This window comes from Podarcis pityusensis (genome assembly GCF_964106645.2).
Source record: "Podarcis pityusensis genome assembly, chromosome: 2".
Taxonomy (NCBI): domain Eukaryota; kingdom Metazoa; phylum Chordata; class Lepidosauria; order Squamata; family Lacertidae; genus Podarcis; species Podarcis pityusensis.
The window spans coordinates 123,181,605-123,209,572 of record NC_138029.1 but is presented as its reverse complement, the minus strand read 5'-3'; the positions used below and the strand labels follow the sequence as shown (position 1 = coordinate 123,209,572).

General features: G+C 43.7%; 1 protein-coding gene across 1 annotated transcript; it reads right to left on the bottom strand.

Moving 5' to 3' along the window:
* Positions 1 to 364: 364 nt before the first annotated feature.
* Positions 365 to 24,681, bottom strand: LOC308465466 (vomeronasal type-2 receptor 26-like; the record flags this gene model as incomplete). The annotated part of the gene is made up of 8 exons (XM_080985414.1): positions 365 to 1,531; positions 2,103 to 2,229; positions 15,166 to 15,393; positions 17,280 to 17,530; positions 17,624 to 17,633; positions 17,793 to 18,086; positions 18,394 to 18,685; positions 24,428 to 24,681. The coding sequence occupies 8 exons, from the start codon at positions 24,679 to 24,681 to the stop codon at positions 633 to 635; spliced, it is 2,355 nt and encodes a 784-aa protein (XP_080841540.1). The 3' UTR covers positions 365 to 632.
* Between the last annotated feature and the right edge of the window lie 3,287 nt (positions 24,682 to 27,968).

The following is a 27,968-nucleotide window of genomic DNA, read 5'->3' as shown; positions in this document are numbered from 1 at the left end:
GGCTGGCCTCAACTAGAGCCAGGGCTTTCTCGGCTGCGGCTCCATCCTGGTGGAACGCTCTGTCACAAGAGACAAGGGCCCTCCAGGACTTGACATCTTTCCGCAGGGCCTGCAAGACAGAGCTGTTCCACCAGGCCTTTGGTCAGGGCGCAGTCTGACTCCCTCCTTTGGCAATCTTTACAATACTTTAGTTTATGGTTGCCATCAATTTTGATTTTAATTAATTCTTTGATGTTTTTATAATGTTGCACTATTTTAGTGTTGTTAGCCGCCCTGAGCCCGGCTTCGGCTGGGGAGGGCGGGATATAAATAAAATTTATTATTATTATTATTATTATTATCTTCAGGCAGCTCAAGCAACATCAAAGCATCACCACTAACTTTTAGCAAGTAAACAAGCTTTAAAATATATATATAGTGAACCTTCTCCTGGCAAAAAAGAAAAAGGATAAAGGCTATGTAAAAGTATGTAAGTACCTATTGTAGAATAATAACAGGGAACCTGAAGCCGACTACATGTCCCAAGGTCCTATATCACACCTGAATTAAGTTCACACCAACTGTTTCTGATTGAGAGTCTGTTGTAATCAGAACCCATCCCTTTATATAGCCTGGAGAATCAGATGCCATCTTTAGGTTTTTGTTGTCAAGTGCTCCTTTGTGTTCAGATCAGGTCTCAGTATAATGATGTAGCACTTTGGGATGAAGATGCAGCCCAGAAGCCCAGCACTGGAGGCCAACATAGAGAAGACCTGCACAGCTACCATATATTTCCCCTTGGTGCTCAGGTAGGTGGGCACAAAGGACACCCAAACACTGCAGAAGACCAGCATGCTGAAGGTGATCAGCTTGGCCTCATTGAATGCCCCAGGCAGCTTTCTGGCTAGGAAAGCCACAGTGAAGCAGATGGCAGCCAGGAAGCCCATGTAGCCCAGGGCACCATAAAACATGGCCACAGACCCTTCATTGCATTGCAGGATAATCTCTCGGGGCTGGGAGTGCATGTCAGACTCTGGGAATGGGGGAGATGCACTCAGCCAGATGGTGCAGATGACAACTTGGACACTGGAACAGGAAATGACAACAGCGTTGGTCAGACTTTTCCCCAGCCATCTCCTCACTCTGTTCCCTGGCTTGGTGGCCATGAAGGCCAGCACCACAGTGATGGTTTTAGCCAACAAAGAAGAGACGGCAACTGAGAAGATGATGCTGAAGACCATTTGTTGGAGAAGGCAGGTCTCTTTCCTTGGCCGGCCAATGAATAGGAAGGAGGACGAAAAAGAGACCAGGAGGGAGACAAGGAGGTAGTAGGAGAGGTCCCGGTTATTGGCTTTGACTATGGACGTTTCTTTGTATTTAAGGAAGATTCCTAAAATAATGCTTGTCATTAATAGCAGCAAGATAGTAATGGAAGCTAGAACACTCCCCAAAGTTTCTTCATAGGTCAGGAAGGCGATACGTTTGGGAACACATTGAACTTGAGCCTTGTTTGGATGCTGATCTTCTGGACATTTGGTGCAATGTTTTGCATCTAAGGAGGAAAAAGGAGTGCTTTAGCATCATTTAAATCCATAACCATCTATGTTCAATTACGTTTTAGGGGGAATGATGTCCATATAAGGGAGTGTCAGGAAAAAAGAATGTCTAAAAAGGGAGTGGACAAAATTGGTTATTTCATTTGCTTATTTAATATTTCTGCTTATACTGTTGCCTTCCTCCATGATGATAGAGGTGGTTTTCAAAAGTTTCTCAGTTTTATCACCGAAACAACCTTGTGATATAGGTAAAGCTGAGAGGCAGTGACCTCCCACAGAGGTGCTTCTTGTACAGCTTTTGCTGAATTTATACTGTCCTGTTCCGTGGTTTTACCTTATATAAATCATATATTTGACCACTGAGGATGCCCTCACCATGATCATTAATTTGTAGACCACCAATTGCTTCCTTTTCATTCTTTGTTTCAACCACCCACTTCCTAGAATGAACATAGATGGATAGAGAAGCCAAAAAAAGAGACACATTCAAAAATGTCTTTTGACTCTTCACAGAAAGTGTCTCTAAGTGAATGTTTCCACAAAGGGCTCCCGTTTATATTCACCCACCTTCCTGAGCAGAGATGGTCCCTTCTGCACATGGGGCACAAGCATAGCAGCAAACGGGCTTTCCTTCTTGAACCACTTTGACGTATCCAGGTTGACAGCTCTTGGTACACCTGGAGCTAGGTACAGTCTAAACATAGAGAACATGCATCAAACAGAAAGTGTCAGGACTATTTGTGTCTATGTCATTCATTTATGGAGTTTGGAATGGACCTAACAAGGGTCCCTATTCCCACTGACCCCAGGCACTTTTCCAGGGAAGCATTTTGATGCAGGACAACATGGCAGGGAAAACTCTTTGGTGTGTTTCCTTTCTTATTCAGACAATTATATCTGCATATTCTATACAAAAGTATTCAAAAAGCAAATGACAAATCCTAGAATGATAGTGATAACAAAACAGCAGCAATAAAACATACTTATGAAGTTAAAATCAAAGGACCCCTAGATGGTTAAGTCCAGTGAAATTTGACTATGGGATGTGGTGCTCATCTCCACTTTCAGGCCAAGGGAGCCGGCATTCGTCCTCAGGCAGCTTTCTGGGTCATGTGGCAGCATGACTAAACTGCTTCTGGAGCAATAGGACACTGTGATGAGTGCCAGAGTGCACAGAAACACTATTTACATTCCCACTGCAATGGTACTTATTAATCTACTTGCACTCATATGCTTTTGAACTGCTAGGTTGGCAGCAGCTGGGACAGAGCAATGGGAAAAGCAGTTAAACATACCAGCACCTGAAGACTCCAACTTCAAAAACTGCCTCCTAAATTATGGTTATTTTATTATTCTTTTTCCAAAGCTAACACCATGCTTGTTAACTGTCCAAGCACTGAGGTCAGGAGATGCCATCAATATCCAGGGAGCAAAAGCTCTCCTTTCCACTCTTTACTTCCTGAAGTCTGGACGTGATTCTCATTCACCCCCTGGGCTGACTTTTGTAAACCTTGCATTACACTGATTAGGGCTTATCCACACTTCCTTTTGGGCCATCTTTCTAGTCACAGGTCCATGCTTTAAAGCTCCATGTCAAAGCAGTCCTTCCTTCCTTCCTTCCTTCCTTCCTTCCTTCCTTCCTTCCTTCCTTCCTTCCTTCCTTCCTTCCTTCCTGTCTCAGTGCTTCCCCTAAGAAAACCCACATTTTAGCAGTGAATCAAAGCAAATGGCATTTCAGGTTTCCACAGGAAAGTGCTGGCAGAAAAAAACACCATAAAACAAAAATCCTGCTCAGACACAGATCAGGACTTGTAAGTCGCATTGTGGCACAAATGGAAGTGTCAATGAGCCCTTACTCCCCAGCAGGTGTGCAAGGGGCTGTAGCCAAAGTGCCCTTGGAATTATTCAGTAAGTGATTAGACCATTACAGATGTAATGTGGGATAAAGTAGTATGCCATACCTTCTCAGACCACTTGGGCCACACAATGGCTTGTGAGTTGATTGTGAAATTCATGTCAGCGGATCCGTCTCTCCTTATACTCCCAACCAGCACTCTTACACGAGACTTATTGGGAAACATCACCCAGTTCTCAATGTCATAGTAGAATGGAATCTCCCCATTCTCATCCAATCTGAGGCTGCCCATGGAAGTATTCAAAAACTGGAGTCCTCTTAAGAAAGGGTGGAGCTGGAAGAGCAGGAACAAAACACCAGCATTTATAAAATAGAAAAGTTGAATATCAGACCTCTACACTTTGAGCTCTAATCTCCTAGGAATTGGGGTCTGTGCATATTTCATCTGGACTCATGAGCCGTTTGCAACCATTCCTTTTTCTTTATTAGAACATTTGTAGGCAACTCATTGTATTAAAAAAAAAAAAGGTTTCTGGAGAATAAGATAAATACAAAAGACAATAAAATACTTCTTAAAAAAATAAAAATAGCACAAATACCAAACTTTTTAAGCATAGATGGTCCTACAAATCAGTGCACAGCTTAGATGCCAACTCCATGGGGCCCTGGGTGCCCGAGCACTGACAAAATTCCCCATGAAGGGGTCGGGCATCCACAAATTTTGGTGCCAGAGTGATGCACGCGGCATGACACCTACAGGCCCAGGCATAGGGGCCATATTGGCATTCCTAGTGCACAGTTAGACCATTACCTTATGAATAGAACACCATTTCCTCAGCTGCTCACTGTATCACCAGGGAAGGTTATTTGTCAATAGGGGCTGCTCAGGTCTGCTCACAGCCAAGAGTGTAGGAGTGGGATGTGTGGCTGTTCAGAGTAGTCCCCCTGCCTGGTAGTATTATCTGAAAATAGGGGGAATTTACAAATACCTACTCCCATGAGATTGAAACTTTGGTTGCTCGGTATTCTAGATAATGTGGAAGCCTGCAAACTGAAGTCTCTCCTTTCCCTTCAAAGTGTAGCCGCTCTCAGTAGAACTTGCACAATGCCACAAAGGAGGACATCGTCTCCCATTATCATTTGGTTGTGCTAATTTATTGGCATAGAGGTAAATTTCTTAACAGTTAATATAATTTAAATATAAATCCTTTAAAAAAAAAATCTGTTTCTTTCAACAGGTTTTCCAACAAGCTGAGAAGCTCTTTGCTTTTCATGTTCTTTCTGTAGTTTTACAGTGTGTTTCATACTATCCAAGTTGTTAAACGGCCCTGCACTCTTTTGACAAAGGCCAATTTTATCATGTAAAAGTTTAGATATTAATATATAATTAAAAATTCCTTCTGTTTTACAGTTGATGGGCAATTTCAAGTCCCAGCAGAGACACAGTGGAAGATGAGGAGGAACCAACTTCTGCTATGATGGCTGCATCTCTCGCCAGAGAGGAAGAACTAGATGGTGGGGGACTGTTCTGACATAACCAGAATAGGCAGAAAGGTCTGCTTCTGCCACAAGACTCACTAATGAGATTTTCCGCCAAAAGGAGCAAAAAGAAATAAAAATCTCAGTCCTAAATCTGATTCCAGTGGTGGGGAAATGAGTAGCAACTTGCAACAAGGAAAAGGAAATACCTGCCATGGCTGTAGCCTTTGATGTTCCAGCCTGTCTCCTCCACTCGCCATTAGCATGACCTTTGATCTGGATGAATAGGCAGCATTCAAAGCCTGAGCCACAGCTTGGACACTGAAGTAAGTGACGTAGCTGTCTTGAGACAGGGCTCTCTCCAGCTCCTCTTCAGGCAGCAACTCCAGTTTCTCATTCTCTGTGCATCTTGTCCGACCTTTTACAGCCAATGTGTCCTTTCTATATAAACAATGAAATGCTTTATCCCAAAACCGTCCAAGAATTTCAGAAACTGGCACATAGGATTGGTATTTGTTCCTTAGTTGGGGCTTCATTATGAAGGACAAAGATCCATGGATGTACTGGAATAGATCAGGAGCACTATGAAAACCAAAATTAATGTCTAGAAGACCTGTTGAGATCCAGACTTTCCCCCCGATTTGTTTCTCAATAAATTGTTGTATTATCATGAGTTCAGTCCATGCCCCTTGACTGCTTTTATAGTAAACAAATATTTTGACTTGGTCCCATATGGTAAATGGTTCACTTGGGATGAGATATGGATCTATGTTATATTCTGGTATTCTTTTTAATAAGGCAATGCAAATTCCATTTTTGATCATCAGAGGTGTCAAGGCACTCAAGAACCTTTCTCCGTTATCATTGTCTGAAACCAAGAGGCCAGTCCATGTCCATCCAAAATTCAGGAGCAACTTGACAATCCCCCAATACTGAGTTTCCCTCTTGGACACCATTTGGTAGACAAAGGGGACTTCAGTTTTCTCATCCAGTGTCTGAGTCATAACGCCATAACTGACCTAGTGAGGAAAGGAAGAGATTAGTGATTTGTTTGATTCTCAGGAAAAGGAATAGATACCGTATTTATTGTCTGTTATTACTTATTATCTGTTATTGTCTGAAAAAAATGTGCTTGCTGCGGTTGATTGCAGTTTTAGATGCTAGAAGAAGGATCTACTATCACTAAGGATTTTCTCACTTTTTCATTTCCCATATTGACTCTCCTGGAAAGAAAGTGGAATTTGTTTCTTGTCCCTATCCTTCATACCTGTGGGATTTTGTAGATGCCAGACATGGCTGAAATCTCTTTCGAGATGGCAGAATTGCCCCCTTCAAGAACAGACAGCAGGTTATTCCATTCTCCACATTTATAGTTTGGAGCATTGCTTTGCCCTCCTGCAAGCAGGTCTAGCATGGCAGCAGAAGTCATCCTTCCATCAAAAAAGTTCTCAAAGAGGTTGTAGCCCAAGGAGATGTTGGGTAAGAACCTGGAATTCTGGTTGATCTCCTGAATGGAGAACAAGAAGGACAAGATGTGCCAGTAGAATCTAGGTGTAAAACTGCAATGAAACATAAAAAAAAAAAAAATGTCAGAAACCTATTCACCATGTAAAGAAAGCAAATGTTATTTCTAGGCATTCTCAAAGTAGCTCATCACCAAACAATGATATGTATGTTTGCAGTTTGGGCTGAGACAATATTTTTATTATTATTTATGTAATAAATTTATATACCGCTCTTCATCTGAGGATCACCTAGTTACAAGGTGTAAATCTATTTACCACTTAAAAATAAAAACTAGGAGATTGCAAATTCCATTGCAAAGAATGTGTGCAAAACACACAGCCTTCAAAGTGGAAAATTGCCTTTATTATTTTGAATTAAGTAGAAACTATTGGAGTGGTGTTGGAGAAGCATGACATCCAGTGGCATCTAATTACTTACCATCCAAGCCTTTTTGAAGGAATCTGGGAAAAAATGTATGGTTCTTCTACAGTCAACATACTTGGAGATATGATCCCAGCAATTATGAAGTCTCCGGGCTGGTAGTAATTCTGTGTTTCACTTTCTTCCCAGATCAGATTCAAGGGACATACTTTTCCTTGATTTTCGCAGTGTCCATGTGTCATTAGCAGGAAAAGCAGGAGGGAAATCATTTTGCCTGTACCTCCTACATGCGGGTGGTGCTGTGGTCTAAACCACAGAGCCTAGGGCTTGCCTATCAAAAGGTCGGCGGTTCGAATCCCCGTGATGGTGTAAGTTCCGTTGCTCAGTTCCTGCTACTGCCACCCTAGCAGTTCGAAAGCATATCAAAGTGCAAGTAGATAAATAGGTACCGCTCCAGCAGGAAGGTAAACTGCGTTTCCGTGCACTGCTCTGGTTCGCCAGAAGTGGCTTAGTCATGCAGGCATATTCCGACTCCCTCGGCCAATAAAACGAGATGAGCACCGCAACCCCAGAGTTGTTTGCGACTGGACCTAATGGTCAGGGGTCCCTTTACCTTTACCTACACTTCTCTTGTGGCTGCTCCTTTCTCTTGCCCAGCCAGGTAATCAGAAGTCAAAAACACTTGCAAGAGGAATGCTGCAGTGACTTTCCCAGTATGGGTAACATTCAGGTTTGCCTCAGCTGTTCATTCAGACTGTCTCTGACATATCAGCTATTCTCTGCATCGGCCTTTCTCCCCGGGCACAGAGCTAGATATAACCTCCTGCTGCCCTTGATTGCGCTGTCTTGGCAACCTCCAGAAATATATCTTGATCTTGGCAGGAATAAATAGCTATGATTTTGATAATTATAAGGAGAATAAATTTGACACTGCAACAAACTTTAGTCATTGCGAAGTTTGGGTGGCAGGTGCAGAGCTGGGAAAAACCATGTTTATAAGAAATCACAGGTGAATTGCCAAAGTTTGATGTGTGTGTTTGTGTGTGTGCGTGTGTGTGTGTGTGCAAGTTTGGCCTCAACAGCATTAGGAAAGCCCTGCAGCCAGATGAGACGAAGTCCCATCTAGTCCAGCATCCCATATATTGAAGTGTCTGATCATACACCTTTGGGAAGCTCACAAGCAGGGCATGGGGATAAGAGCCCTTTGGTGGTCTTGTTCTGCAACAAATGGTATTCAGAGACAGTGCCAGATTTACGTATAAGCTAAACAAGCCATAGCTTATGGCCCACTCTCTTAGGGTCCCCCAAAAAAGGTTAAATGGGGAAAAACTGCATGTACATTTCCAAAATATAGGATAAAAAACAAATAATATAAACATACAGCAACGGTGTTTTGTGTTGTGCATGGACCTATTAGGTCCATAAATTACAGTATAGCCTATATTCAACACAAAATCCAGTGACAATTTGCTGTTGACAAAGGACAGGTGGACATATAAAGGGCCCCATTATCTTCAGTAGCTTGGGGCCTCATCAAACCTAAATTCAGCCCTGTTCAGAGACATGCAAGCCTCTGATCCCCACAAAAACCAACCCACAGTTAGATCATTAAGAATTACCAACTGCTTGTTTCTTTAAGGCATATGCCCCATGGGGCTTACTCCCAGGTAAATAAGTCCAGGTTCTGTCTGTCCCATTGAACTTAATGGGAATTCTGGCTAACAAGGCATAGGGTACTGCAGGAAAATATATCTTTCTTATGGAGTTGAGAGATGCCTTCTTGGCTCAGCATCAAATTCTGCAGGTTCATAGAAACAGATTCCCAGCACACAGCTATTAACCGATCTTTAGAAAAAAGAAATAAAAGAAACTGCAAAAAGAAAGCGAAGAAGAAATACAATAAATGCTGGGGTGTATAAAAGGTTGAATAGATTGGTTTAAAGTGTATCAATGGGACAAAAACATTACAAATCCCCATATAAATCAAAGAGTAACATCAGCCACCCAGACACTTCATTCAGGCTCCAGCAATAAACACAGATCCTTCAACCAGGAGCTCAGTGGAGCTTGGTAGATGCCAAATTAGCACTCCAACTAAGAGGGAGGAAGTCTTAGGGGGAGCCTCTGCAACACCACCTTCCCTGTTCATGAGTGAGAGGTGAGCTGGTCTTACTTGAAATGGGCCACTATAGACAAAACAGGGTTAGGCTAGTGATGGTGGTTGTTAGTAGAGGTGCTGTGTTCTCTGAGATCAATATTAGGCAGCAGAACAAGCTTAGAAGGAAGTTTGAATGGCAACCATTTGACTAAATGAAGAAGTTTGACTGGATCTTTTAACATTATCTGTAAGTTTACAACCATGGCTCACATGAACAGGAGTGCCATTTTGCCCGCACAATAGGGGGTGCCCGGTGCCATGGGTGCCATGGCACCAAAATATGTGGGTGCTTGGCCACCGACCTTCCTTGGGCTCTAGGGATGCTAAAAGAACTGTGTTGTACATAGTTGTTCTACTACGTGCCAGTACAATATACTATTGCTGACCTTAGTTAACTGTCTGACATATTTTCTTCTACAATGCTGTGGCTTCAGTAACGCAATCCACTGGCGAGCTGACTGCACACTGCACACACCCCAACGTTACAAATACATTTTCTTTTCTTTTTTATAATAATTTTTATGAAGTTTTCCATTTAACAAACCAATCATATCACATTAATTATTCCAAATTATACCAATACATATCATAAAGTCCAAATATTTTGCCGAATTATAAATTTTTGTTGGGGGTTCCCATGCTTCGAGTTCAGTAGGGTCCAATCATCTCATATTTCTGCTGCTTTTAGTGTTCACCAGTCCCATCTTTCAATCTTCTTGTTTTTATCCTTTTTCTTCTTAATAACCTCTGAGTTGTTTCCACAGGCAAGTTAAAGTAAGCAATAATATGTTTCTGTGTGAACTTTGTAAGGCTCTCCCTTTTTTTAAAGCTGGTAAATCTTTTGTTTGCAATAAATCACATGCTGATCCAAAAGTCCTCCTCGAGCGGCAGACACCATCTTTCTCAGTTCAGATGAAATAAAATCTAGGCATTTGCTCATTAATTTTCCCAGACAAGTTGCTCCATAAATTAGCCTTTCCAGAGAAGATTTGCCAAGTCAAACTTAGAATACAAACATGATAACAGAGTAATGGCTCGCCTCCCCCTATGACTATTAATCTCGCAACATGGTCTGTCTCATAATGGCGGATCCCGATTAAAAACTGCGTCACAAGAGAGCCTTTTATTTTCTTTCCAGATATTTCAAAAAACAAAAGCTTTAGTTGATATCTTTATTTCCACACAGTTTATTTTCCAATCTCACTTGCTATAGGTCGTGTTGACGGTTCTTCTGGGGGGGGGGTTTGTTAGATAATATCGTAATAAGAAAAGAAAAAGTCTTTCCATTCCATTTCAACATACCGGCATAGATGTTATTCTTTGATGTTATCTTCTTTCCAGTCCAGTCCATCACTTTTAACTTCTCAGTGGCAGGCTTAATTAGCAGCTAACGTACCCTTTTCTTCGCTCGAAGCATGTGCAATAACTTATATCCAATTTTTTATCTTAAGAAATGCAACTAGGGTCGCTCTCAGAGACAGCGTCCGGGAGATCTGAGCTCGCTCGAGGGCTTTCCATCCAGTGCCCTCACCCCCTCCTTCTTTCGAACTCCGGAGTGATTTATGGGCAACCGCGGACGAGGCTGCATCTTCCCTTACACCGGGAAGAAAAATGGGAGGCTGATTTACTCCCATCTCAGCCCCTTAAGTATCTTGTGTGAGCTGGAGAGATGGTATTGTCGGCCATCTTCCAAGGCGCCCCTAGCGGAGCCCCAACATTACAAATACATTTTCATCATTCTTATTTATGGGAAAGGAAGAGAAAAAACTTTTTGAAAAATACATTGAATTTTGCATAGCTCGCTGTTGTCATCTGGTGTCACATTTGTAAATTGCACTTCAAAACACATTTAAAATGTTTTATTTGCAGCTATTTAGCTGAGTCCTTAGGGAATCACACGACATATTTAATTTTTGTGGTTAGGTGCTCCTTTGTATTCAGATCAGGCCTCAGTACAATAATGTAGCACGGATTGGCGTAACAAGCTACAAGAATTTGATTTAAGCTGCATCTTCTCCCTCTGTTTGCAGCTACGCAACAAAACTGCTTTCACTTTTCACTCAGCTCACAGCATTCCAAGCTGCTTTCGTCACGTCCTGGCGTACTTCCCTTGTAAGCGCCTCCTCTCAGCCTCGAGACACAGAAGGTTAACCCTTCACTACACCCAACAAAAACAAAAATTTATGCAAAACTGGGATAGATATAAGATATATGTTCAAAAATACAGTAAAGGGTCACTATCTATGCTAGCATTCAATTGACGTTGGAGACGTTGAGAAATAAGACCAAGGGTACATATTGATATAGGAATGTATTAGATAAAATGTAAAGAAATATACAATAAAAGAGTACAATCATTTGTAAAAAAAATGAATATACAACAGGATAGACAGGAAGTCCAATGTGTTGGTACATATATGATTTTGGAAAAAAAATTGTTTTTCCTTTTTCTTTTAGTATATAAACTTTGTGTACATGTTGCAAATTATAGTACAATAAGCCTTGTGATGTAATATGATTATGTTTACCGATGAAACATAAGAACTTTAATAAATAAATAAAATTCAAAAATAAATAAATAAAATGTTTTATTTGCAGCTGTGTAGCTGAGCTCTTAGAGAATCATATGGCATCTTTAATTTGAGTTGTTAGGTGCTCCTTTGTATTCAGATCAGGCCTCAGTATAATGATGTAGCACTTTGGGATGAAGATGCAGCCCAGAAGCCCAGCACTGGAGGCCAACATAGAGAAGACCTGCACGGCTACCATGTATTTCCCCTTGGTGCTCAGGTAGGTGGGCACAAAGGACACCCAAACACTGCAGAAGACCAGCATGCTGAAGGTGATCAGCTTGGCCTCATTGAAGGCCCCAGGCAGCTTCCTGGCTAGGAAAGCCACCGTGAAGCAGATGGTAGCCAGGAAGCCCATGTAGCCCAGGGCACTGTAAAACATAGCAACAGACCCTTCATTACATTGCACAATGATCTGTCCAGCCTGGGAGTGCATGTCAGACTCTGGGAATGGAGAAGAGATCCCTAGCCAGATGGTGCAGATAACCACTTGAACACTGGAACAGGAAATGACAATGGAGTTCATCAGACTTTTCCCCAGCCATCTCCTCACTCTGTTACCTGGTTTAGTAACAAGAAAGGCCAGCACCACAGCGATGGTTTTTGCCAACACAGAAGAAACTGCAGTGGAGAAGATGATGCTGAAAGCTGTTTGCCGGAGAAGGCAAGTCGCTTTCTTTGGCTCCCCAATGAACAGCAAGGAAGACAAAAAGGAAAGCAGGAGAGAAATGAGGAGGATGTAAGAGAGGTCCCGGTTGTTGGCTTTGACTATGGGTGTTTCCTTGTATTTAATGAAGATTCCTAAGACAAAGCCTGTTGTTAAAGACAGGAATAGGGAAAGGAAAGCTAAAATGATTCCCAAGTATTCTTCATAAGCCAGGAAGGTGATAATCTTGTGGATACATTGATCTCGGTCTTTATTTGGATGTTGATCTTCTGGACATTTGATGCAATGATCTGCATCTAAGGAGAAGGAGAAAAGAGTGTCTGAACATCATCCATATGAATAACCATCTGTGTTCTATAATATCAGGAAGAATTATGCTGATGCAAGGGTGATCAGGGAAGGAGGCACTGTAGGGAGGGAGAGGCAAAAGTTTGTTTATTTCCCTTTTCAACATTTACCATAGCATCCTGCCTTTCCTTCAAGGAGAGAGGGGGTTTCCTTGCTTTTTATCACCCAAACAACCTTGGGATATAGGTATAGCTGAGAAACTCTCACCTCCACAGACATGTGTCTGGTGTCGACATTGTACAGCTTTCACCAAATACCAACGACATGCCTCTTTACCTTGAGCTTTTACAGTTCATATTTTGTCTTCTGGGGCCCATATCATTTGGGGGTCCCCCCCCCTTTTACACTTCTGACCTATTTGCAATTATTTACTTTTATATAAGTAATATTTATCCAACATCTCCAGCAACATTTCAGTTAGCTGCATTAGAGAAATTTTGTTAGAAGGATAATTGCTCACTATTAAGTTTGTACATATGTTTTTAGATAGGTAGTACAAACATTTTTGTATTTCTTCCATGTATTAATTTTAATATGATTTATTTTATTTTGTAATGTGCTTTCACTAACTGAACATTTACTATTTTAATTTTTTTTAAAACTCATTTTCTTTTTCGTGTGGTTTTGGTTCTTTACTCACTGAGCGCACCGTTTAATATCCCTAAATAAATGCATTGTGGGCAGTGCATCCAAAGTTCTCCATTTCACTCTCCACATTTTGGCCAGAGATTCCTATTCCTATTCTCCTTCTAACTTGGAGTCACCCACCTTCAGAAGTAGAGATTGTCCCTTCTGCACATGGAGCACAAGAATAGCAGCAAATAGGCTTTCCTTCTTGAACCACTTTGGTGGATCCAGGCAGACAGATTTTGGTACACCTGGAGAAAGGCACAGTCTAGCCATAAAGAGAAAAAGGAACATCAAGGGGAAATTGTTAGGAATTTTTGTGTCTATAGAGGTTATTCATAGAGTTTGGAAACAAACCAACTGGATCTCTGGTTCCACTGGCTCCGAACCCTTTGTTCACAAGAGTGCTTCTGTTGCAGAACAACATGGCAGGGAAATCTCTTTGGTGTGTTTCCTTCAACATTCATATCCCAGATAAGTATATTTAAGGCAAAAGATACAGTAACAATCTCTGAACAGCAGCAACAACAAAACAACAGCAATTAAACAGGCAATAAAACATACCAGCTACTGAAGATGCTAGCTTAAAAAAATGATTCTAGATTCAGGTAGGTAGCTGTGTTGGTCTGACGCAGTCGAAATAAATAAATAAAATCTTTTGGAACAAGAGGGAGATAGACTGAAATTGCAGAGTTTTGAGAAACTAAAAAACAAAGTGTGAGATTGTCTTCATTATTATCAGATAATGGAGGCATATAATTCGGACAAGAAAATTGGCTTCCAGGTAGAAAAATCAAAATTGGAAACAGAACTGTTAGAACCCAAAACTAAGATTTTGTCAAGGATGTATAACTTGCTGTTGAAATGGAATATTCAGGATGAAACGGTGAAATCTGCTATGATTAAATGGGCACAAGATGTTGGACATAATATAATGATGGCTGACTGGGAACAGTTATGGACCACAGGTATGAAGTTTACGGCATGCAATGCCTTAAGAGAGAATATTATGAAAATGGTATACAGGTGGTACATGACCCCAGTCAAGCTTGCAAAAATCTATCATTTGCCCGATAATAAATGTTGGAAATGCAAAGAAACTGAAGGTACATTCTTTCACCTTTGGTGGATGTGCCCAAGGATTAAGGCTTTCTGGGAGATGATCTATAATGAATTGAAAAAGGTATTTAAATATACCTTCTTGAAGAAACCAGAGGCCTTTCTCCTGGGCATAGTCAGCCAATTGGTGCCAAAGAAGGACAGAACTTTTTTTATGTATGCCACAACAGCAGCAAGAATACTCATTGCAAAGTATTGGAAGAAACAAGATCTACCCACTCTGGAAGAATGGCAGATGAAGGTGATGGACTATATGGAACTGGCGGAAATGACTGGCAGAATCCGAGACCAGCGAGAAGAGTCGGTGGAAGAAGATTGGAAGAAATTTAAAGACTATTTACAGAAATATTGTAAAATTAATGAATGTTAGAATGATGTTGGATAGAAAGTAAGTGGTTTCTAGCTATAATACTATAAGGGAATATGAAAAACGGATTACTAACAGGTAAAAATTTAACGTTACAATATTTTAAGATTAAAGACTAGGATAAACAAAGAGGGGAAGGATTTGCTGAACCAACAAACCGAACTGGAATACAAAAAAGGGAGGCGTGAGGAGGTCCGGGAAACAAGCTAATGAAAAATAAGTAACGGAAAGATTGAGTTGTTTTTAACTATTTTTATTTTGTATTTTTCTTTTTTCTATTTTTATTTTGTAATATCTTGAAAATTTTAATAAATTTCTTATTAAATAAATAAATAAATAAAATAAAAAAAATGTCCAGTAGCACCTTAGAGACCAACTAAGTTTGTTCTGGGTATAAGCTGAAGTGTGCATGCACACGAAAGCTTATACCGAGAGCAAACTTAATTGGTCTCTAAGGTGCTACTGGATAATTTTTTAATTTTATTATTTTTTAAAAAATGCTTCCTGATTTGTTTTTGTTTTTTGCCCAGTCATGGAATCAAGTGTCCCTTACCTGGTTAAACCGTTTTGGCCACACAATGGCTTCTGGGCTAATGGTGAAGTTGATATCAGCAGATGCCTTTCTCTGTATATTCCCTATTTTCACTCTGACACGAGACTTATTGGGAAACATCACCCAGTTCTCAATATCAAACTCAGCTGGCAGCTTCCCATTTTCATCCAAATGCAGTCCATCGATGGAGCCATTTGAAAACTGGATTTCTCTTAAGAAAGGGTGAAGCTGCAGTGACAGGGAAACATCAGATATCTTGCCTGTATTCTGTACGGTGTTTTATACTATATTCAGTTCTTTTGTGTCATTTTTAAAAACTGTTTTGTTTTGTTTTACTGTATTGTAAGCTGGCCTGGCAGCTTTTGACAAATGGCAGTATATAAATGCTGAGATAAAAATGAAAAGAGAGCCCATCTCAACCATGTGTAGAATCCTATGGCCAGGAGACCTTGTGCCTGTGCAGTCTGTTTTCTAGGTGCTACTAACTGTTGATGGGCATCTTCAAGACTCAGCAGGGACAGAGGAAGAGGTGAGAAGGGTCAACTCCAGCTGAGAAGGCTGGATCTCTCTGTGGGCAGCAAGGAGGAACCACCAGAACGTGTGAGTGTCTTCTGACAAAACTTTGACCTCTGCCAGAAGCCTCACAAAATTGGATTTGCTTCAGTAACGGACAGACATTTTGTCTCACTACTCAATTTGATTCCAGTTGGTTTTGGGGGTTTTTCCAGTTGGTTTGGGGGATGTCATAAAGTTGGAATGCTGTATTTAAGAGACAGTCAATGTTAGGGACAGTATGTACACAAATTGTATAAGGGTAGAATGTGCAGGGATGTATGGGGTGTTAGGGAAGGTAGTTTTTCCACCTTTGATCCTCAGCTCTCCCTCGTGGCTCCTAGAAGCTGCCAGCATGTGACGGAAGCCACACTCTGAGACATGGCTTTGACTAAACCAGGTGAGGGGGGCTGATGGGTCTCAAGCTCTTGGTGAGTTAGGGACCTCCTCTGTATACAAAAAACCTGGCTCTGGAGGATTGAGCGGGTGAGACCAAGATTGCGTCCTATGGTCAAGAAGGTGGTTACTGCATGTGCTATAGAGGGAAATGAAAGCTGGATGGGGCTTGGCAACCTGAGAAACTAGCCAGGGCTGTCTTAAGTATATCTGGCGCCGTGGTGCAAAGATCCCTCTGGCGCCCCCCATCACCCCGTTTCCCAGAGTTGCTGACCTTTTTACGGCGCTGCCAGCAGCTTTGTGGGGCTGGAGGAAGGGGGCAGCGGCTGGAGGGGGCTCCTCCGGCGGGGAAGAGATGGAGGCTTCGGGCGCAGCGCTGCTTCAGCGAGACAGGTGAGGGGAGCGAGCTGATGCCGGGAGGCCCAAACAACCTCCACCTCTTCCTTGACGCCCTGGTGCCCCACACCACTTTCCTCTATGGGCAAGACGCCCCTGAAGCCAGCCCTTCTAGGAGCAGGGAAGCTTGGATGCAGCCTTGCAGCCGTACACATTGGTGAGAAAGGTTTCAGGAGTAAACCCTGAGGAACAACCCATAACTGCTGCCCTGTAAGGCATCTTCAGGAGAAGGAAAGGCTAAGGAGTAAACCCTATACAAATCTGGAGTCCCAAAGCAGGTTAGGGGGCATCTTGTGTTCCTCCTTCCGCCAACTCCTGCATCCATCCTAGTGCCCAACATATTGTTTTCCTTTCCTTTGGACCATAACAATGAGAGTGAGGGGGGTATTCTTGTGCCCTAGGCGGCCCAGGACCTCCAAACACACTGTCCAGGCTTGCATAGTAGATGTCAACCAGCAACTCCTACTGATAAAGGGTGTAAGTAAGCAGAAACAATGCTTTCCATTCATTTGGCTTTTGTTTTCTATGTATGTTGAGATGGGGAACTTGTGCAGTTGGAATTTATTATTGCAGTTATTAGTAGTATTTCATTTCATTATTTCATTTCATTTCATTTCATTTCATTTCATTTCATTGTACCTTGCCCATCAGACTGGCTTGCCGCAACTTCCAATATACAAAAACACAACAGAACATCACACATTTTGTAAAAAAACAAAAACCTGGCTGGGACAATGAAGTTCGGTGTGAAAAAATGGGGAAAGAATTACCTGCCATGGCTGCAGCCTTTGATGTTCCAACCGGTCTCTTCCACCTCCCATCACCATCCACTTTGGTTTAGATGAATAGGCAGCGTTTAAGGCATGTGCAACAACTTGGACATTGAAGTAAGTGTTGTAGCTATCTTGAGACAGGGCTGTCTCCATCTCTTCTTTGGGCAGAATCTCCAGTTTCTCCTCCTCTGTGCATCTGGTCTCGCCTTTTGCAGCCAACACATGCTTTGAATATGAACAATGAAACGCTGTGTTCCAAAATTGTTGGAGAGCAGATGAGTATGGACTATTGTAGCCACAGCTGATCCTTCTTTGAGCCTTCATTACAAAGGATAACGAACCATGGATGTACTGGAACAGAACAGGAGGAGAGGACATATAGGTATTGGTGTCCTGAAAAGCTGCTGCAATCCAGATTTTTGCCCCAATTTCTTTCCCAAATGTCCCTTGTAGTGTCATGATTGGAATCCATCCCATTCGATTTATTTCGTGGTAAACAATGACACTGACTTGTGTCCAGGTAATGAATGGTTCAATTAGACCAAGCATTTGATGACCATTCTTTTCTGGAAATCTTTTTGATAATGCAATGCAAATTCCTTTCTTGATCATTAAAGACCTCAAGGCACTTGTGAACCTTTCTCCATTGTCATTGTCTGGAGCAATGAGGCCAATCCACGTCCATCCAAAATGCAGGAGCAACTCAACAATCCCTTGGTACTGAGTTTCTTCTTTGGGGACGATCCGGTAGACAAAAGGGAACTGAACTTCTTCAAGTGCCTGAGCAATATAGCCATAACTGATCTAGTGAGGAATGGAAGAGTTTGGTGTTCTACTTTGCTTTCAGAAGAAAAGACCAGATACTAACCTGGGATGATCAATATCTAACAAAATGTGTGCTGGCTGAAGCTGAGAGTTTTATTCTGAAGCATTGGGAGTGTATGAGGTGGTGGGGGCTTGGTTTTATTAAATCAATCAATCAATCAATCAATCAATCAATCAATCTTTGAAGAAAAACCCATGGAGCCATGGCTCAGGATTTTCTTGCTCCTGTTATATTGCTGAACTTCTCCACTATCCCTCCATTCCAGCACCCCACCCCTGCAAATACCTGAGGGATTTTGTAGATGCCTGACAAGACTGAAATCTCTTTCGAGATGACAGAATTTGCTCCTTCAAGAACAGCCAGGAGTTTGCTTTGTTTTCCACAGTGATAGTTGGGAATATTGCCTTCCCGGCCAGCAAGCAGGTCTAGCATGGCCTCAGATGTCCTCCGGGCATCAAAATAGTTCTCATAGAGGTTGTAGCCCAGGGTGATGTTGGGTAAGAGCCTAGGATCCTGGTTGATCTCTTGAATGGTGAACAAGAAGGACAAGGCATACCAGTAGGAAACAGGGGTGAACCTGCAATTCAATAATAATCATTAATCGTCAAACTGCTGTTCAGCATTTAATAAAACTAAACACTATTTGCACCCCAAATAATGGTCTGTATGCTTGTGTGAGACATGTCCTCGTTGCAAATGTGAAAACCCATTTGCTGCTTAAGAATAAAAATGGGCGAATTCACACTTCATTGCAGAATAGAAGCACACAGCCTTCAAATAACTAAACACAACACACACACCCACACACCCAAAGGCTGTGATTGCTGCAGTAGTCTTGGCTGCTTCAAAGGGAGTGGGGAAATGCCCCTTTCCTGACATAGAGAACTCTTGTCTGTGGAATAGGGGATATAAGGCTGCAATCCCCACCCTGCTTATCTACTGCATCCATAGCATTTTCTTTTCAGCAGGCATGGATTGTGCTGTCAACAAAAGTCCCTTTTAGCCCCACCAATGATGGGCAGTGCAGCTCTTTTCTCAAGCAAGCCATCAAGATGCACTTCTTGTTCCCTTTCTCTGAGACTGTCTTGGGTCCATGAGATTAGCTGGCAGACACAGCAGTGAGGAAGGATCCTTAGGAATATGGGTCCATGCTCAGAGCCAAATTGAGTCCCAAAATGCATTGCACTTGACTGCATACATTACTTTGTATTGGGGATTGGGGGGGGGGGTTGTGTCATTCCAATGGGGGGGGGGAATTCTTTTAGATTTGATAATGTTTTAAGAGCACATATATAGTAGCTGTGTAACCAGCAGATTCCTGCAGCAGAACTTCAACATCATTACTCTTTACCATTCCCGGCCATTTCTGGGTTGACAATGAAGAAAATTCCTTTCCCATACAGTTCTATTTACATGTTTTTTTTATTGCCTCAGGTGATAATTCCTGCATTGCAGGGGGTTGGACTAGATGACCCTTGGGGTCCCTTCTAACTCTACAATCCTATGTTTCTATGATTCTAAGAAGACAACTATTAACAGTATATGCATACAGTTAGAAGCTACTGGCGTATCATGAGCTACACACTATAAACTAACTAAGTAAAGTAGATTAAAACTTGTCTCAGTCTGTATCAGAGTCTGCAGTCAATGAGGTTGTTGTAGTCAAACTGGAAGCTTGACTCAGTCTGAAGGCTGAAAGGCTAATAGATGCAGAAGACTATAAATTAGCCAACACACACACACACACACACAGAGAGAGAGAGAGAGAGAGAGAGAGAGGAGTTTTCTCCTTCAGCGAGAAAAAACTGGGGGGACGGACCCTTTCATATTGAGTCATGACAGATGTCTACATCCTTGACCTGTTTTCAGGAGGTCCACCTCAGCTGGCCTTCTAACCCTGAACGGAAATCAGAGGATAGGCAAGAGACAGGCCCAAGCACAATTGATGCAATTAACACCCATATTTAAATGACACTAACACGACTAACATTGCATTCAGCTATAAAGGAGAGACCCACGAAAGGAGAGTTGCCTTGTCATTCATTTTTTTATCCCTGAGGAAATTGTTCTCTTCTCAATCTCATTATACTTTGACACCAATTATGCCAACATCTTCCAGGAGTAAGCTCCAGAAGGCGGAAGGGGAAAAGAAGGACAAAGAATCTAATTTTCACCCAAATATCAGGAGAAAATATTTGTAACTGTCACCCAAGTTCTTACACCTACCAACACTGTCTGAGTACCTGAGGGAACTTGATCCATTTTCTTTCCACCTATATTCCTATTAAACTTGGGGGTACGTTTGCCAAAAATAGTCACCTTTGATTTTGCATAATTAATTCTGAGTTGCTCTGGTTGGCAAAATTTGTATAGTTTGTTCAGGTTTGTTAAAGGTAAAAGGACCCCTGACCATTAGGTCCAGTCATGGCTGACTCTGGGGTTGCGGCGCTCATCTCGCTTTATTGGCCGAGGGAGCCGGCGTACAGCTTCCGGGTTATGTGGCCAGCATGACTAAACCACTTCTGGCAAACCAGAGCAGCACACGGAAACACAGTTTACCTTCCCGCTGGAGCGGTACCTATTTATCTACTTGCACTTTGACGTGCTTTTGAACTGCTAGGTGGGCAGAAGCAGGGACCAAGCAACGGGAGCTCACACCGTCACGGGGATTCAAACAGCCAACCTTCTGATCGGCAAGTCCTAGGCTCTGTGGTTTAACCCACAATGCCACCCGCGTCCCTCCAGGTTTGTTACAATACTATTAATATAGAGGTTGAATAGGGGTGATTCTAGCAGACAACCTTTTCTGACTCCTTTATTAGTCCTGATTTCCTTCGTCAGACCTCCTTCTGTACTGATCCTTACCCTTATGGATGTATTGCTGTGTAACTCTTGCACATGTTACTTTTATTTTTAGGACTTTTCCTGAAGACAGAAGGGAAACTTCGCAGTATAATTTTTGGAAGGCCACAGGCTCTTCAGCCCTGAAATAGGGGCTATTTCCCTAGTAAATAGGAACCAATGGTGTGGAGACGCAGAAACATGAGATCCACCAGCAAATACTTACTTACCCCTCAAGTCTGGTTAGCGGGGTGTCAGAAAATACATATGGAAGTTGCCTATGATAATTTCTTGGGGATATGATTCCGCTGATGAGGAAGTCTCCAGGCCGGTAATAATTGTGTGCTTTATTTTCATCCTTGATCAGATTCAAGGGGCATTTTGCCTTTGGGTTCTCACAGACTCGAAAGGGCATCAGCAGAAGCAGCAGAAGCAGAAGCAGCAGTACTCTCATTTTGGCTCTGCTCCTAGACCTCCCTTGTGAGTGGCTCCTCTCTCCTCTAGAGCTAGCCAATCAGCAAAAGAGAAAAGGAGTTCTTACATCACCCAATCTGCTGTGGTTTCACCAATACGCTTCTCAATCAGAACCATTAAAGTACATGCATATCTATCTTGACTCAATCACACTCTTATTCTGGGCACTAATCTTCCCACTCCCACCGGTTCAGTGCAATAAATAACCTTGTGCTACCTTGCTTCTGATGTTTGTGCAATCCCTAGAAATATCTCTTGAGCTTGGGCAAGAATAAGGATAAATTACCATGATTTTGATAATTATAAAGGGGGAAGTTCACTTCTGTGACATCTTGGAGTCCTTGTATGACTCAAGGGGCTGGGGCAGGGTTGGGAGGTGGGGGGGGGGGAACATGTTTGTGAGAAATCACAGGTGTAGCTCCCAAGTTTAACAAGAGTCAATTGGAGTGGGGTGACTTTGGGCTGACTTTAGTGTGGGAATGTTCAGGGTGGAAGAAGAGGACATACTGTTTATTAATATCCTTCCTAACTTGTACTAACAAGTTCCTTTACTTATCAGAGTTTACATTCCCATTCTCAGGCATAGCAGAAATCTGGTCGCAGGCTCGTTAGAACCTCTTACTATTATGCAATTAAATCTCCCTCAGATTGAATAGTATGTTCCTGGTAAAATCCCTTTTCAAATCCCTCCTAAAAAAATAAAGACACCACGGATGTCAGGGAACTGCCATCAGCTCAGAGGCGAGAGGTGGAAGAGCAGTTGGGTTACAGGGAGCCTCCAAAGATCGTGAGAAGCAGTACTTCCTCCGTGGAGGAGGGAAGCCACGCCTCCAAGTGGGGAAGGGATGCAGGGCTCGGAGGACGCAAGGGAGACCCTGACCACCGAACATGAACAAAGCGGGGGGGAGGCAGGTCCCCCTCTGCCCACGCCCTCTCTGCACAGTCGGTTTACATGCAGAGAGGGGAGGCGTAGGATGGGGGTCAAGAGACTACTCTGCTGGGGAAAGTTTAAGGACCGCCCACTCCCAGATTCTGCTAGCGAGTGAGCAGACATGGAATTGAGTCGATCTGCATTGTGAACATTTTGGACAGACAATACGGCCTTGAAAAGACCACGGGGAGTCTTGCCTTTTTGCTCTCGAGCAACCACGCCAGCACACATAGCAACAGTCTTATTCGTAAGCAATAAAAAGAAAGTTTACTCACGATAAGGCAGAGCACAGTGTGCTCCCTGAAGGCTGGGTTGAAGCTTAATGTTACAAGCCTATACAAACAGGTTTACCCCATATGTGGGTTGACCTAGTGACTGCAGTTAGCAGTCCGGGAAGTTTGCAGGACAAAGGGAAGATCGAAAAGAGAGTGGCAGCATTCCTTGGCCTTTTACCAGGTCTGGAAAGGTCATGCCCACCCACTAGCCACATGCAAGGAAGGATGTTCCAGGCCAGGAGGAACAGGAAGTTTTGACTGGCTGGACCAATCATTCCCTTGCATGTCCACTCTAGCAAAACCAGGAATGTTGTATTTGACTGCTCCCAGTAGATTTCTTTATTTTATCCTGGGAAGTTTTGATATTTTTATGTGAAGTTCTGTCCTGCATTGAAGTGTCCACTCAATTCCTGACTTCCACGAGGGACCAATTTTCACATGCAAAATCTGTCCACTTTTCCATAAGTCCCTTATAAAATATTGGTTTGTCTTCCTTGGGGGCATATACGCCTACAACCAAAATTTGTAGAATATCCATTTGGGGCAGAACTGGGAATGTGTATATAAAGAACAACTCCATTTACCCCCTTCAGTTCTGCAAAGATAAATTCCTCACCTAATCTATTTTAATCAAATATCTGATACCCTTTTTCCTAAAATGTGTTTCTTGTAAACAAATTTGATCCAATTTCAGTGTTTCCCCCCAAATAACGAAATATCTCTTTTCTCTTTTGAGGAGCATTTGCATCATTTATATTCCATGTTGAGTATTGGTAATCCATAGCTGAGCAGATTATTTTGTCACACCTGTACCTGCATCCCCCATTTTTGATTGGCTAGTGAAATCTGTTCATCCAGTAATGGAGGTGTAATTGAGGAGGTCAGCTATGGGAGAGAAGTTGGGGGAAATCCTTCTCAGCTTGAGATCTCAGGTACCTCCTGTTGGTCAGAGCAGACAATATTGATTCTTGATGGTTCCATGTTCTGACTTGAGAAAGCAGGGCTGTGGAACCACTGGCCAAGGTGGTCCTTGTTATTGGTTTCAGAACTCACAGAGTTAAAGAGTTCTGGTGACGTCTCTTTCCTGAGGCGTGGTTAGAAACACTTAAGGGAGTGGTTTGACGCTAAGTTTTTCAGTCTGCTCTCTGTCTCTATACGAGAGGGAGACAATGGGTGAGCATTCACCAGGTCTGAATTTATGCTGTTAAACTTCATGATTAAAGGCAAGAGAAGATAAGGAATGCCTTGTGTCTGTTCTGAATTATTACACACGTGCTGCAATTTGCTTCTCGCCGCTGTGTATGCTCTGCTACCGGCAAGAGAGAGAGGCAGGAAGGATTGTTGGATCGGCACGGACAACAGCAAAGCTGCGCAAGCGGAAGCGTGCCAGGCTCCATGTTTAGCCTCTGTTTACACTCTTGTCCGGCATAATACAACAGGTTATGGATGCTTGCCAACGCTTTGAAGCATTGCAGGAACGTCCCACGTGTGGGGGAAGCCAGCAAGCTAGCTGAAAAGTTGCTGGGGCCAGCTGGAGCTCTGGAGCTGTTTCTCTGAGGCTGGAAGGAGCTCGCTGGGGAGAAGCGATCTGCCGGAGCCGGGAGGCGGAGGAAGCCACTGCCGAGACGTGAGTAAGCTCAGCCCCCGGGGGAGGAGATGGCAGACGATCGTGAATCATTCTCAGTTCCCTTCAAAAAATTAAACGGACAAAATTGGGCCGAATGGAGCCGGAAGCTAAAGGCCTGGCTGGTAGCCAAGGGGTTGTGGGAGGCGACCCAGGGGCCCCCTCTACCACCACCTGCAGCAGGAGCAGCGGCAGCGGACATAGCGGCTGCTCACGCGTCGCAGAGGAAAAACCAGAAAGCCCTGGGAGCTATAGTGCTCAGTTTGGAGGGCTCCCAGCTTCCTCTGGTTGAAGGGCTTGATACTGCCCAGGAGGCCTACCAAGCCCTTGAGAGGGTGCACCACAGAACCACGGCTGGTGCAAAGATCCACACCACCAGACGCTTGTTTGAGATGAAGCTGCGTCCCGGTGGGAACATCAGACAGCATGTTACTGAGATGCTATCTGTTTTCAATGAGTTGCGGCTGTTGCAAGTCAACTTCTCAGAGGAGCTGAAGGTTTATATTTTGCTCAGCTCTCTGGACAAAAGCTATGACAATTTGTGTCTGTCTATGGAATCGATGAGTCCACAGGATTTGACTCTATCGTACGTGACAGGGCGTCTTTCGGACGAACAGTAGAGGCGTGTCCGAGAAGGCAGGTCTGGCGCAGGCAGCTCCACCGGTTGCAGAGGTGGGGGGGGCAAGCCAGATGAGAGCTGTGTTCAGGCTTTTTCCGCTCGTCGATGTTATGTCTGTGGATCGAACAGCCACCTAAAACGGGCTTGTCCGCAGAGGAGCAGAGAGGCCGGGCAGGATGTCTCCAAGGTCGTTTCCCATGGGAACCAGTCTCGGAGAGGAGGCCAGCGTGGGAACGCGAAGGAAGGACGTGACTCAGAGAAGGGAGACTGTTATCATCTCACGGCTTCTCTGGCAACTTTGAAAAACAATTCCAGCAGGGACACAGATATAAAGTGGATTATTGATTCGGGAGCGAGTCATCACCTCATTGGGACGCCATCTGCTGGGGAGCTGCGGAATTGCAGGGCTGTTTCAGCTGGAATGACTGTTACATTAGCTGATGGGACAAAAAGGAATGTTTCTAATGCTGCAAATGTCTATGTTTCTGTTTTGCAGGCGGAGCTGGAGTGCTTCATTGTACCAGGGATGAAGTGTTGCCTGTTATCGATACCTGCTCTTGCGAAGCAGGGGTACAAAATTTGTTTTGAAAATGATACCTGTTCCATTTTCAGAGGGGGGAGACAACTTGTCAACGTGGAATGCAAGGACAATCTCTTTGTTCTGGAAACACCTCTGGAGGGTGGGGGGAATGCAGGGAAAGCACAGGCGCAGTGTGCTAGTGTTCCCAGCCATGATTCATGTGTTCATATATGGCACAAGAGAATGTCTCATGCTTGTTTGGAAGATGTTAAGAGGTTGCCAGGCTGCACCAAAGGTTGTAAAATCACGCCATGTGAGGGATCCCTAGTGTGCAGGGCATGCAGCAAGGTTCAAAGGTGCAGGTTTCCCAGGGTAAAGAGGGTAACCACAAAACCTTTTGAGTTGGTTCACACAGACCTTACAGGGCCAATGAAGTGTGAGAGTCTGGGTGGGGCCAGGTTTCTGCTGACAGTGGCAGATGATTTTTCTCAGAATTTATGGTGTTTCTCTCTCAGATCACAGAGGGAGGCGGCGCAACTCATCCAGGATTGGGTTGCGGAGGTGGAACTAAGGTTCTCCACCAAAGTGCAAGAGTTCAGGAGCAACCGTGGGTCACAATTCACTGGGTCTGCTCTGAAGGAGTTCTTCAAGGAAAAGGGAATTCGTCACCAGGTGACGGGTGCAAAGTCTCCTCAAGAGAGAGGCGTGGCAGAGCACAGGAGTGAAGCACTGGCTGAAGCTGTCAGGGTTTTACTGTGTGACTCTGGGCTGCCTCAGAGCTTTTGGAGTGAGGCTTGGAAATTTGCTAGCTTTTTTTTTAAGAGGTCCTACAATCACGATGTAGGTGACACACCGTATTTTCTGTTGCACAAGAGGAAGCCACAGGTGCATTTCTTCCGTTCGTTTGGTTCCAGGGCTTCAGTGCCAATACCAACAGCGCAACGGAAGGAGGGTGGTCCTAGGTACCAGGACATGATCTTCTGTGGGTATGATCCTGCAACAAATGGGTGGAAGTTTGCATACCCAGAGGGTGATCAGACCAAGCTGCTGGTCAGCAAGCATGCTGAGTTCTTTGAGCAGGGTGGTTGGTCACAGCCTAGGGTTGGTTCTGATTTTCTCTCAGAATGCTTGTCCGATTCTGAGGGGGAGGAAAGGGAGGAAGAAAGGGAGGAAGGAGAGGCAGAGGCGGTGCCTGTTGCTGAAGACCAGGTTGCTGATGATGGTCAAGCACAGGGGTGGGTTTCTCCACAGGTTAAGAGAGAACCCAAGAGCGAGCCTTCATCTCCTGTTAGCCAAGTGCAGGAGGCCCGAAGACGCAGCAAGTCAGAGGGGGAGTCCTCTGTGCTGGGAGACACACTTGCTGACCCCAGTGGGTCAGGAGGAGCGCCCGAGGTTGTGCTCCGGCGGTCAACTCGGACCACAAAGGGGATTCCACCGGAGAGGTTTCAGGTCACCAGTGCGTGGGTTGGTTTCGCACAGTGTGATTCTGGGAGTGTGGAAGGGATTCAACAATTGCCTGGGATAGATGCCAGTGGGAGGCAAAAGGCAATGGGAGGTGAGTTGAACTCAAAGAGGTCTGTAAATAGGGGTTCACAGTTTCCCTCAGGATTCGTGACGAGAGGGGGTGTTATTGGTTTCAGAACTCACAGAGTTAAAGAGTTCTGGTGACGTCTCTTTCCTGAGGCATGGTTAGAAACACTTAAGGGAGTGGTTTGACGCTAAGTTTTTCAGTCTGCTCTCTGTCTCTATACGAGAGGGAGACAATGGGTGAGCATTCACCAGGTCTGAATTTATGCTGTTAAACTTCATGATTAAAGGCAAGAGAAGATAAGGAATGCCTTGTGTCTGTTCTGAATTATTACACACGTGCTGCAATTTGCTTCTCGCCGCTGTGTATGCTCTGCTACCGGCAAGAGAGAGAGGCAGGAAGGATTGTTGGATCGGCACGGACAACAGCAAAGCTGCGCAAGCGGAAGCGTGCCAGGCTCCATGTTTAGCCTCTGTTTACACTCTTGTCCGGCATAATACAACAGTCCTCTCTATCTGGTCCTCTGTAGGCCACATACCCCTCCCTAGCCATGCCCCTTACTGGTCCTGCTTTGTGACATTCTTGTGTGATTTTGCATGACTGAAGTGCTGCCTTGAACTCTTGTATTGCTCTTTGCTTGTCTGGATAGATAGAGGATAGAGAGGGGTGTGCATATGTATGCAGGAACTAGGCTGCAGCAGAAAAGGGCAAAGGAGGGTTTTCATTGTGCTTTCCACTTTTGCCTCTAGCAATACCCGCCATTGGCATATGTTCCCATCATAAGGTTGCCCAGAAGGGACTGTGGCCTGGTTTCATGAGCTCAAAGTAGCTACTCCATGTTGTGTGTGTCTGTGTGTTCACTTACATCCTAAAGGAATATCTTGGTCCTGGCGCTTATGAAGGTACTTGGTTAGTTCAAGGCTAAGCTGACCTTTTCCCCACACTGACCCATTTCAAAACCAGGGAGCTACTTCTGTGAATTCTCATAAACATGTTTTCCTTCACCTCTGCACCTGCGCCTCAAGCCACATCGAAAATCTATGGTGTT